Source organism: Alligator mississippiensis, chromosome 7 (assembly GCF_030867095.1).
Source record: "Alligator mississippiensis isolate rAllMis1 chromosome 7, rAllMis1, whole genome shotgun sequence".
Classification (NCBI taxonomy): domain Eukaryota; kingdom Metazoa; phylum Chordata; order Crocodylia; family Alligatoridae; genus Alligator; species Alligator mississippiensis.
This window is the reverse complement of record NC_081830.1, coordinates 23285979-23299360: the sequence shown is the minus strand read 5'-3', so window position 1 is coordinate 23299360 and position 13382 is coordinate 23285979. Positions and strand designations below refer to the sequence as shown.

Here is a 13382-nt window from a genome sequence, read left to right as displayed (position 1 = left end):
TAGTTAGTGAAGTATGTTTGCCTAAGAAACACAACTTGGGAGTGGATGGATGGGGAGGGAGGGAAAATATCTACATCTTCCCATAACTGCTTTACCCTTTCTGCTGTTTCCCAGTTGATCACACCTCATGCCATTCGAGTCCAGACCCCCCCTCGTCACATCCCTGGCGTAGTCGAAGTTACACTATCATATAAATCAAAACAGTTTTGCAAAGGAGCTCCGGGCAGGTTTATTTACACAGGTAAGTGAACATGATTTACAGGGGAGAGTTGGAGAGTGAGGGTCTTTCTCTTGGTAACTAATATTGACAACTCCTTATTTCATATTGCTGCATGCTGCTTGAAAACCAGTTCGCTATTGGATGTTTCTGGAAGTGTAAGGAGATAGCTTCATTATCGTCTAGAGGTTTTAAGGGACTATTACTACATATGTTAATTTTTTTGCAGATTAAAGCTTATGCTGTTACACTATGGGTCTTTCTATAGATATATTAAGTATACAGTAACTTGATAGCACTGCCTCACATACTGGAAGATGTTTTATTTATAACAGTATTTATTTTACATTTCTCCCTTGCTGGGGGTAACCTCTCATTTTCAGGAGAGCCAATGAGTTCAGTGCAAAATAAATCTTGATTGCTTTTTTTTTATTTATAAATAGATTATTAACTAGCTTAGTATCCCACATGTACATCTGGCAGCAGGAGAACATGGATACATAGATTCATAGATGTTAGGGTCGGAAGGGACCTCAATAGATCATCGAGTCCGACCCCCTGCATAGGCAGGAAAGAGTGCTGGGTTCAGATGACCCCAGCTAGATGCCTATCTAACCTCCTCTTGAAGACCCCCAGGGTAGAGGAAAGCACCACCTCCCTTGGGAGCCTATTCCAGACCTTGGCTACTCTAACTGTGAAGAAGTTCTTCCTAATGTCTAGTCTAAATCTGCTCTCTGCTAGCTTGTGGCCATTATTTCTTGTAACCCCCAGGGGGCCTTGGTGAGTAAAGCCTCACCAATTCCTTTCTGTGCCCCCATGATGAACTTATAGGCAGGCACAAGGTCGCCTCTCAACCTTCTCTTGCGGAGGCTGAAGAGGTCCAGGTGCCCTAGTCTCTCCTCGTAGGGCTTGGCCTGCAAGCCCTTAACCATACGTGTGGCCCTTCTCTGGACCCTCTCCAGGTTATCCACATCCCTCTTGAAGTGCGGCGCCCAAAATTGCACGCAGTATTCCAACTGGGGTCTGACCAGCGCCCGATAGAGGGGAAGTATCACCTCCTTGGTTCTGTTCATCATCCATCTGCTGATGCACGATAAAGTGCCATTAGCTTTTCTGATGGCTTCGTCACACTGCTGACTCATGTTCATCTTGGAGTCCACTAGGACTCCAAGATCCCTTTTCGCTTCCGTGCCTCCAAGCAGGTCATTCCCTAGGCAGTAGGTATGCTGGACATTTTTCCTCCCTAGGTGCAGCACTTTGCATTTCTCCTTGTTGAATTGCATTCTGTTGTTTTCCGCCCATATGTCCAACCTGTCCAGGTCTGCTTGTAGTTGTTCCCTGCCCTCCGGTGTGTCCACTTCTCCCCACAGTTTTGTGTCATCCGCAAACTTGGACAGAGTACAAACTTGGACAGAGTACGTGTGTGTGTGTGCATGTGTACGTGCATGCACATGCACGCGTATACATACACACATAGAATTTACCTATAAACCTAGAGAAAAATCACTGGAACTAAAGAAGAATCATGTTTAGCCATCAGTAGCTCTAGTAATGTGGTATATGGATGTGATATGCATATGAAAGTTTTATGCCCCTATGAATTTAAAATTTTAAAGGACAGTTTTACTTTAATGCCATTAGAGCTAGATAAATGTTCTTGAATATTGAGTTTGACAACTTTTTGATGTGTTAATTTGATTTTCAACCCCAAAAAATCTCACTGAAGACCTAAGCAACCAGCAATATTAATAATAAAAAAGTAAACCCAGAAACTATATAACAATTTAGGAGGTATACAGGAAACATGTAGCCGGTCAGAATCTTCCAAATACTGGAAAATATTTAAGTAAATGTTGACTTATTTTTATAAGGTATAAATTTTGTGAAAAGCAGCAATAAATTAAAAATCCTATTTTTTTCTAGCTTTTCACAAGTTCTAATAATGATTGCAATTTAGAGATATATTTATGTAGTCATATAACAACAGCACTTTAAATCTTAGTCAAATAAAGTATTAGGTATTCTACAGACAAATAATGAAACCCAGTCCTTGTCTCAGCAAGATTAAAGTATAGAGATCTGGTTCAAAGTCTACTGAAGACTGGAAAGATGTCCAGCGAAATTTGAGCTTGCAGCACACTAACCCCTTTAAGGCACAAGTACTTCTGGATCTCTACCAACACATATGAGATCAGGATCTATTCATTAGATTTTTAACAAATTCCCTCCAAAGAGTCTGCTCTAATTCAACCTGCTCTGAGGAAGGAGAAATTTCTTATCTGAATAGACTGAGGGCAGCTAACTTAACTAGCAGATAACTAAAAGCAAAAACGGTGTGATCTCAAATCTGCACAGAAATGTAATTATGTTTAACAGAAACAAGATAGGGGGAAAAACATAAGGAACCCACGCTTAGCAGGCCGTATATGAACTGGCAGACACCTTGATTTTACTTATTAAAAGGCTGAAGGATGAGGAGTAGGTCTGACATGCTGCTTTCTTTCGCAAGAGACAGTTTGTTACTACTTGAGGGATGTGTCTACATGTGCAATAAATTCAAGGCAATAAACTCCAGAGCAGTTTGAGCCAGAGCAAACTACTCGCAGGTGCAGCATCTACATGTGCACCTGGGACAGTGGCAATTTGAGCTGGGGCAGGGGCAGTTTATGCCAAGGCTGTTCCTGCCCTGCTCTGCTCAGGATTTTGGGTGGTGGCATTGGAGGGGCTGGCTGTGGCACAAGGGTGCTAAAAGTACAGAGCTGTCTGGCCTCCTGCTGCTTGGGCTGACCAGGTGCAATTTATGCCCAAAGTCAGCATCTTCACATGCATTTAATCGCAGCTAGTTACTCCACCATAAGATAGTACTGTCACAGCAGTGTTAATTAGTTTACTGTGGGCTAATACTATTGCATGTGTAGATGGTGACGCTTTACTCTGCATCTAGTCTACTCCACACTGAAATGCACATGTAGATGTGGCTGAGGAGTAGCCAGAGAAGAAAAGTTTAAAATTCTATGGCACTTTCTAGTTATTTAGGCCCTGATCCTGGGAAGTTGGATGCACTCAAATAATGCTCATGCCTGTTGATTGGACTACTCATGTGCTTATGCCTTTGCAGAACTGGGGCCATAATAAGGAAGAAATAAACACAATAGGGCAATGTGTTCATAATATGGAAAATATTTTCTCCCTTTTTCTTGGAAATCTCTTTTGGGTGCAACGTTACCTATACCATGTAAAGAAGGCTGGAAACAAAGTATACCACCTCTACTTGACATGTTAATTAGGACATAAAGATGTAAATACAGCAAATAGCTGAAATAAGAAAGGAAAACACACTTTATTTTACTGATGTTATTAGCATGGGGATATCTGTTCAGATTCTCTGAGTGGGTGTTTCCTGCCCTGTGTTAGGGACCGAGGTGCTTGAGCTACGGTAAAAGCAGCCAAGTGTTCAGGTTGTCTACCCAAGAACTTGTAGTTCTCCTATTATGGCTGGCAAAATAATAAACAGAGCCATTATGGAATAGTTTCATCTGGTATAATCAATTGTCCTAAGTCTCTGTCGCTGCTTAATAACAGTAAAAACAATTTCCAATGTATGAAAATAACACAATGGATTTTTCTTTACCTGCTGTGGCTATGGTGTCAGAAGCCTGCTATGACCAAATGCAGTAAGTTTTAATAAGATTTTCATGTCCCCATAGTACCCTTTGCATCTATTGCTCTTCAGAAACTATACTTACAGCATCAGTGAATACTGCCACTTCTTGGGTGGAGGATTGTAGCCAACTGAAGGGGGCTGTATTTCAAGTGAAGTAATCCCTAAGACACTACAGAATAGTCTGTCTTTGTGGAAAGTAAGACATCTAAAATAGCATGTCAAAAAAGCATTAAAAAGCACCTGTTTTATTTGTTACAAATGCTATATGGTCACTTGCACGGTGGCAAATTCAAGGGGAGGTTGCTTCAGATGGCATCTTTTTTCTTGAGTAGTGACCCACACTGTGAGAAGGTGGAGGAGCCCTCCTTTAAACACATGCCCTTTTATTGAGTTGCCATTAGACAGTACGCCTAAGAAATACATAGCTCTTAACAACTTGATCAGATGGTCAGTGAATGCAAAGTCTGGCAAGCTGATGAGTGGGGGAAGGTTGTGTATCTGTTGTTATTAATTACAGTAGAGCCAAAAGGCTTCCAATAATATCAGGATCCCATTGTGCTAAGCTACTATTTTTTATAAAGTACCATGAGATCCTCAGATGAAAGGTGCTAAATAAAAGCCAAGAAGTGTTGGAAGTATTGAATACCCGGATACAGGCAAATTAGGAGGCATAATAATTATTATTTTATTCTAAAGTTGAGTCTAGAGACTCCAGCTATGATCAAGGCTTCACTGTTCCAGGCACTATCTGTATATATAATAAGAAACAGACCTGAAGCCTTTACTACCTAAACTGGAAGGAAATGGAGAACAAAGGGAAATGGAGAACAGAGCTATAGAGAAGTTAAGAAATGTGACCCATATCATGCATAAAGTCTGTGGCAGGGCTGGGAACTTAAGCTAAAGTTTTAGTCCCAACTCAGCTCCTTACCCAGAAAAATGTTCAGACCCTTTATAAGAAAATGGAGATTGAAAAGCAACAGTTTAAGTAGCTTGAAGTTCATGGTTGCCTAAGATTCAACATTTAATATAAAAGTAAATATTAATCTAATGTTTTACCTGATTATACATCAAGTTTCTTTTTAAACTGCAACATATTTTTATTGTTTAAAGAAGGTAGTGTAAAACTGTTAAAGAGACAAGTATAAAAACAAGAGATAAATATGAAGGGTAAATCTAAATGTCACAGTGGAGCTGTCATATAATGTGTATTTATTATAATATAATATGTATTTATAATAAGCTACTAACAAAGTTGTGCTGTGTTAGCAATGCTGTATTTCTTGTTCTGTCAGCATTTCCATTCTTAGGTGCTATCATAGAAGGTGCTGCAATTCAGCCATCAAATTCCTCTCATCACTAAAATGAGATGTGTGGACTTTTCCATAAGGATCCCAGATGAAAAACTCTTTTATAGACTGAAGCCAATGGGGCTCATAGAAACTGCTCTAAAAACCCTGTAGAAACAAAAAAGGTTTGATGAACCACTTTATAAAATTTGATGTAGGTTTAATTATATATATAACTAGCTGAAGTACCCATTCTTTGCCCAGGTTGTTATTTTTGTAATTGCAGTGTTTGTTTATTTTCAGATAACTTAGTACAACATATTTAGGTCAAAAATACTGTTTATTTTTAAAGAACATAATACAACATATTTAACATTTAACGTGGAGCGAAAGCAAGGCAAGCGTCAATATAATAATGACAAATGAGTCATGGGGGGGGAAGAGAAGAGTCACTATAATAACTGACAGTTGAAATTAATTCACTGCATCCAAATTGGAGTGGTCCCAGTTTGTTATCTGAGAAGCAAAGTAATCCCTGTCAATGGAACCCCCCAAAAGGGTAAAGTGAAAAATAACCCGCCTATAATTTTCTGTGGGTGGTATTCAGTGATTTTGGAAAGTTTGGAGTAGATAGGACGAGCCATTCTCGAGTTATAAATGAACATACATACATAGTACGCTTCCTTTTATATATATATAGATGTAAAATAAGATTACATGTGATTACGCACGCACACACACAGCCATATATGGCAGAAAGAAATAATGTACCTCTTTTAAGAAAAAATTAGTAAGTTTAACAAAATGAAAGCTGTAAATGAAGGCTGCATCCACAACTCAGGGTTCTGAGTTACCACACTTTCATCAACCTTTCTTTTTGGCATAGGAAGATGTTTGTTTTTCACTGCTACCTGTGGAACTCATATTATTCTCAACTGCTGTAAGTCAAGGTAGCTCCACTGATGTTAAAATCAATTTATACCACCCTAAAGACCTTGCCCCAGATCTTCAACTTCATCACAACTTTCTGCTTAGGTTGTCATAGAGAAAGTAACCTATAAACTTGTGTATGGGGAAAATTTTGTAAGTAAATTTTCGTGCCAGTCAGAAAATTCTCCATGGGATAAACTTACCAGAGCATTGCAACATAAGACTGTGGGCTACTGTGAATTCTCATCAGGTTGTGCTCTCTGGGTATCTGTAGAAGCTGCCCAGTGCAGGAGGAGCTGTTTTGAAGTCTTGTGAAATGCTGCCAATACCCAGTTATCTGCCTATAGGAAGTTGTATGTACACAGATAAAGCTAGCTGTAGGAACTAGCCTTGTCAAATACATGAGTGATATGAAATCAGTTGATGAAGAAGGCAGCCAGCTGCTCTACCTCCTAATCCTACAAAGGACATTCCAATAGGGGGAACCAGTATAATAGCATCCAGGACACAGCTGGTAAAAACTGGGTCAGTACATCAGACGCCTGAGTGTAATTGTCATAAATGAAGGGCTACTTTGAGTATATGAGGCAGGAATCAGACTACAAAAAAAAGAAAAGTGGTGGCATTTTTCCAAAACATATCCACAAAACAGGCTCCATCCATATGATAATGTACAGAGTAGATCATGGTCAAAGCCTGGTCTCGCATGCTGTGTGGGCTGTTTGTCAGATCTTCATTAACACCTTCCTTCTCCTCCAGTCTTATGTGTTTTCATGGGGAGTGAAGCAGCAAGCACTCCAAATGCAAGCATTGTTATCATAGGCTGGCTGAGTAAGTTGCCATTGAGATGAATGGAGAAAAACTACTGCCTCTGGGTCTTGTCAAAGTTTGAGTCACTCAAGTGTGATTTTTTTTTTTTCTTTTTTGAAGCCATCTCAGCCACCTACCTTCTTTTGGAGGTGGGGTGGTAGCCTTCTGGATGGCAAGATTCATGGGGTCTGGAGGATCCCACTACCCAAAATGCTGGTACCTTTGGCTCTGGGGGGGCCAATTAGTTCCTAAGCAGGCATGAGCATGAGCAAGCTTTATTGAGGGGACTGGTGAGCCCCGCCCAGAGTCTGAACCAGGTCCTGCCTGCAACCCAGGGACCACTTAGTACCTAAGGAGGCTTGGCAGGGAGCAATCTTCATTGAGGGCACCAATGAGCTGCTCCCAGAGCCTGAACAAGCCCTGCCTGCAACCAGAGCTCCAATTAGTGCCTAAGTAGGTTTGGGAGGGAGTAATCTTGATTCAGGTGGCCACTGAGTTCATCCCAGAGCCTGGAGGAGGTCCTGCCTGCAACTAGGGCTCCAGTTAATGCCTAAGTGGCTGTGGGCAGGCACAGCTTTCATGAAGGGAGCCAATGAGCTCATCCTGGAACCTGAAGGAGGTCCTGCCTGTTGCCAGGGTTCCAATTAGTGCCTAAGCAGGCGTGGGCAGGAGCAACCTTCATGGAGGGGAGCAATGAGCTCCTCCCAGGGAACATCTACACGAGATGTTAACTGTGCAGTAGATGTTTGGGCATCTACACGTGCGTCCCAGTTAGCCTAGCGTAAACTAATTTACCCCGCTGCAGGACAGCACTATCTAAATAAGTACTATCCTGCTCCAGAGTAAAAAAAACTCCACAGCAGCGCATGTGTAGATGTTGGAGGGGCTGGTTGGGGTGCGAGGGTGCTTCAGTGCAGGGGATGCCTGCCAGCTAGCCCTGTGCAGAAACTCTCTCATGCCGTAACCAGCCCCTCTGCAGCAAGTTGAGTTGGGGGGGAGCAGTCTTGGGCTGGCGGGCTGACCCCCAGGGCCTCCTGCCAGCCAGGGCTGCTCCGCCCCAGCTCCATGTGCTGCCAATGAATAAACTGTGGAGCTTATTGCTCTGGAGTTCATTGCTTCTAGGCACATGTTCAAACAGCATGGGAGCAATAAACTGCGGAGCAATACACACCACAGTTTATTCATGCATGGTAATAGCACATGTAGACGTGCCCATAGAGTCTGAACCAGGTCCTGCCTGCAGTTAGTGCTTAAGCAGCTTTATGCAGGGGTAACCTTTATTGAGTGAGCCAGAGAGCTCATTTCAGAGCTAGAATGAGGTCCCGCTTGCAACTCAGCAGTCCACTCCCCACTGCCCTATCCAGGGGCTGCTTGGAGTCATGGAGAGCTTGCCCTGGGAAGGAGTCTCACAAGCACCCACCAGCCCTGACATTGGCTATCAGCACCTGTCCCGCTGCTCCCACAGTGACCCACAGCTACCAGCACCCTGCAGGTTTGGCACAAGCCCCCAGCTGCCAGCCCCACTGCCCTGCACGTTGTTTAATGCAGGCTGAAGGTAACTGAGTCGAGCCATAAATCACCACTTATGAGCAACATCTATTTTGAGCCTGGCTAGCACTCCTGACAGTGCAGAGCAGCTGGTCCCAGCCCCACTCATGCCTGAGTGCCATGCCTGGGGCCACTGGCAACCAGGGCAAGCAGCCCCAGCAGAAGCCACTGCAGCCCCTACAGCTTCACTGCACCTCTGGCTGCAGGCTCCCCCCGCCCCACCCAAAGGATGAACCTATCTCCAGCCACGGGTCCTACTGTACACTACAGGCTAAGTCAGGCACAGAGAGTCTTAGATACATCCTGGGGGAGGCAGTGCAGGGAGTAAGTCAGGCCTGAACATTGTGGTTTCCAAGAGCTGCCTATGTCCTGATTGTGCAAAAGGCAGAGGGTACGCAGTACCTACACCCTTCCAGGAGTCTGACTCTTGCTTCCCAGGCTGCCTGACCTGGGAGAGGTAATTTATCAGGGTCAGGGTAGATTCACACATGATAGACTGACTTGACCTAACCTGGACCTAGGGATGGCAGGCCAGGGACTTATGCCAAACCTACTGGGGGAACAGCAGGACAGGCACTGATAGCTGCCATCAGGTCTGATGGGTGCTTGTGAAGCTTCTTCCCAGGCCAGGCTATCTGTGGCTCCAAGCAGCTCCTGGGTAAGGCAGGCAGAGAGTGGACTGCTGGGTCAGCCACTCATGCTTGGTGCTGTGCAGGGACTCAGAGCCATGTGTCATAGAGCTGGGAGCTAAGCTTGTGCCAACCCTGATTCCCTGTCTCAGCCTGTGCTGGGAACTGACCCCCCACAGGCAAGGGCTCCCTTCCAAGGGCTAAGATTTATAACCTTCCAGCCAGCCCTGGCATGGGGGCACTGCCAGGGGCTCTGATTGGTTCACCCAGCCCGGCTGGGCAGAGGCAGGACTGCTCTGAAGTGGCTCAGGAGACCTGGAAAGAGAGCTGCTGTTTTTTAATGTCTCTATTGTAAGAGCCTCAGACCATATGGTGCAGGAGCCCCATGGGATGAGGTAACACAGCAGGTGAGTGTGGCAGGGTCAGGCCTGGCACCAGCATGTGCCTGCTCCAGTCGGACACAGGGTGTCCCCAGCTGGGGCACAGGTTGTGAGTGATGGCTCTGCTGGGCATCTGGGCAGGATTTCCAGAGGGGCCAGACAGCTGGATGCCAGCCCTCACTCTCTTCACCTGCAGACACCCAGACATCTTGGAAAAGCTCTGGTGGGATATTATGACACTGAGGCTCCTGAGCCAGCTCCTGGTGACATCAGGCAAATGGTCTGAGGGAGCCTTCACGGAGAGTCCCGGCTCTGCTCCCATGAGGCTCCCAGTACTGGCACACACACCAGCAGTAGGTCACGCACCAGCCATGCAAGTGACAGGGCTGACAGGCCCTGATGGACAAGAGGGAGGAAGAACAAAGCGCTTAACACTGTCACGCTCCATGCCTCAGTTTTCCCATGTGGCTAGCAGGAGAGCAGCCATGCCGGGGTCAGGAACCATGAGTACCTGTGGCAGGGGCACTAGGCTGACTCACTCGCACCAGGAACAGCCCTGGGGATGTGCTGCTCCCAGCCCCTCTTCACCCCTTTGCTCCAGAGGGCAGCTGCAGCCTCCTCTAGGAGGCTCCAGGGCAGTGTGGTGTATCCTCCTTGACCAGGGCCTGCTCCAGTTCTTGCCCGGCCCTTGGCATGTGATTTAAGCAGTGCATGTTTCAACCACAGATCAGGTTCCTCCTCACATGGGAACGATACCCACAACCGCCCTGGCACATCACAGCCACAGCGCAGACATGCCTCCATAAATTAGCTCTCCTGTGAATCCATATCTAATGGTGCCTGTTGTCCCGGCCATGAGACAGGCTGGAAGCTGGTTGGAGTCGGGACCTGGCAGCTGTGGGATCTCACTGGACCCCCTACTTAAAGGCAGGCCTGGCTGTGGCAGGGCCTTCTCTCCCTCCTGGGTGAGGGCAGAACAGAACTTTGTTCTAGCTGTGCCAGGGCCTCGTCTGTCCCCTGCTGACACCTTGCTTCCTCCCCTGGGTCTGATTCTTCTGCCAGCTCAACCCTGCAGAGAAGCAGTACCTTGCTTTCTTTTGGGAAGGATGGCTCATGTAACCTGTTTGACTGCAGAACTTCCTTCCAAGCCCCAGGGTGAGCTCACTGGACCCTGAATACCTGCAGCTCCCTCCCAGGTCTGATTAGGAGCTAACTGGACCCCTGGTTGAAGGCAGAACCTTCTTCTCCCTCTGGGAGGAGCCCACGTGAGCCCTGGTGGAGGGCAGAACCTGTTTCCAGCTCTGGGATGAACTCATTGGCCTCCAAATGCCTGCTGCTGCCTCCCAGGTCTCATTAGGAACAAACAGGTCAAACTCCTGTCTACAGGCTGCCTCCTGGAGCTGGGTCCCTAGGCCCCATGATAAGAGTGATGATACCTGGAAGAATCTGGTGTCCATGGCACCTGTCCCAGACCAAGCCCAAGCTGCTGATGTGCCTCTGGGGCCATAAAAGGGCACAAGCTTATCTGCACTGATCAGGCCCAGACCAGGCCCCATGGTCCTGCCATTAAGGGGCAGTATACCATGCTCCACAGGCCTACTTAGAAATAAGCCTTCTCCTTTTGTCCCTTTCAATCAGAGCATCTTCCCTGAGCCTGCCTGAGACCCACCCCAAGCTTCCAGCTTACTTCTGGGGCGTAAAACAAGGTGCAGGCTCATAAGTCCAGCTGTTACAGCAGCCCTGGCCCCCAAACAGAAGCCCTTGGCATCTCCCATGAAGTCCTACCTCAGGACACCTCTGACTGGTGCCTTCTCTCCAACTCCTCTTCAACTGTCCCATCTGGATACTGCACTGGCCTTAGTTCTGGCTGTCCTCACCTGGCAATTCCAGCACACCAAATCCAGTAGAACTGAAACTTTTGTAGGCCACTGTCTGCAAGGGGGGCCTTCCTTTTGTGGCACCTTCCACCTTGCCTCACCTGGACGGCAAGAGTCACAGGGCCCAGACAAATCTGCTGTCCAAAGTGCCTGCCTTACCTTTCCTGAGACCAAATCTGATTTGCTGACCTCCTCTGGGGCCTTTGAAAGAAATGGATTTACATTAACTTGTACATGACTAGAACCCTAGGGGCTATTCATGCCTAAAAACAGCAAATATCACCATGCTACACAAGCCAACTCAGATACCAGGTTCCTCTCCCCACCCCCTTCACACTTTCTATCTGCATAATGCAGTAAGGCCCACCCAAAGGGAGTCCAAAGGAAAGCTGGGCTTGTTGCCCCATGGCATGGTGGCTCTAATGTGGTTCAGAGAATGGAACCTGGCAGATTCAAACCCTATGTGGGCTGCTGCCTACAAAGGTGCCACAATGGTTCTGGGCAACTGATCCACCCGGGAGGCCTCTTTAGTAGCTGGGACCTGCACTGGGTGATAAGCAGCGTGGCCATGATTCACTTCTTTTTAGCCATTTGGAGCTATAAGGCATGAGGAACGAGCAGGTAGAAGAGTCTCCCAGCTCTTGGGAAAAGCTGAGAGAAGCAAAGGGTACTGCTAGCGGGGTGCTATTCTGGTAGGAAGCAGCAAACATGGTGTTGATACATGTGAGGTTCTGCTCATTGGACCATGCCAGAAACAAGTCCACAAGATAGGCAGCAGGTGCTGGTCTCAGTAGGGCTCTTCTTGGACCAAGCCAGGGTGAGGAAGGCAAAGAGAGAAAACTGGCATCTTAACCAGCCTGGGAAGTAGTGTTGTGGGCATCCTTTTGGGGCAGTATGGCTCATAAACCTTTGCTTTTCATGGCCCCCATACGTAAAGCTGGAGGCCAGCAGCTTGAGTTCAGTTAGACAGTTAGTATCCAGCAAAGGAGTGTTTCCCGCACACAGACTCCAGTGGCCCCAGCAGGGGCTCAGAGTCTGGCAGAATATATGTACATGTTGATCTTTTAGAAAAAAAGAATGCTGGGTAGTATTCAGTTTCTTTCTCTTGAGTAGGCTTTGGATATTCCCATTAGTTATATTTAGTTCACTCTGTATACATATATATTTAAAATCTATGCATTTTACATAACTTTTGCTTAGCCTAAGATTTATAACCTAACCAATTAGACTTGCAATCAAGAAGAGAAATGGTATGTAATGATGTATAGGCCCTTGAGAGAAGTAGCCTATAATTCTCAAGATTATTGGCAAAAAAAAATACACCTCCCAAATGGGATTTCGATTCTGTGGCAGTTGAAATGTGTATTATTAAACTCCTTAAGCAAACCAGAATGGCTCCCAATGGAGAGCAAATACGTTCTAAGTATAGCCAAGACTAAATTCTCAGGTCTGGGTTTTCTCTACTCAATTCCCTCTTGATCAGTTCCTGTAATATTTAAACTTTGTGCCATGCCATAATTATTTAATAAAAAGTAAATATAAAATGTATCTCAGTGGGGTTCATGACCTTCTACCTTCAGGTTATTCTACCAAATAAAATGCAGATAAACAGAAAATCTGGATCAGAGTAATATTCTGTCTCACCCAATAGTTTCCTCCGTGCAGTGTCCAACATTCTGATCCTGCAAGGTGCTGAGGATGTGTTTTGAGATATGTGAAGCACTTTCAGCCCCACTCACAATAAAGCAGCCAGACTCAGGAGGCACCAGTCGCCCATGCCCCTTGCCTTCTGCCTCTTCCCAACTTCTTCCCCCTTCAGCCCCTTCCCTCTCTCCTTACTGTCAGACCCTAGTCTCTCTGAGCACATGGAAGCAAGGAGCAAATTTGAAAACACTGAACTCAAAACAAACATACCCATAGTAATTCACATACAGTACCCATATACTTAGTTCATCCAGAACTGATGCATTTTACTTTTTTAAAAACTGCTGTTTTATCACAGATACTCCATAAACACACTTTTAAGCAACACCTTGGC

General features: G+C 45.8%; 1 protein-coding gene across 2 annotated transcripts in view; it reads left to right on the top strand.

The window, feature by feature from the left end:
- The window catches only part of EBF2 (EBF transcription factor 2), a 238920-nt gene that overhangs the window by 199474 nt on the left and 26064 nt on the right, over nucleotides 1-13382 (top strand). For both annotated transcript variants that reach the window (XM_014606430.3, XM_014606429.3), the window contains one exon: nucleotides 115-241. In XM_014606430.3, coding sequence (XP_014461916.2) covers nucleotides 115-241 — 127 coding nt within the window. The remainder of the gene's footprint in view (nucleotides 1-114; nucleotides 242-13382) is intronic.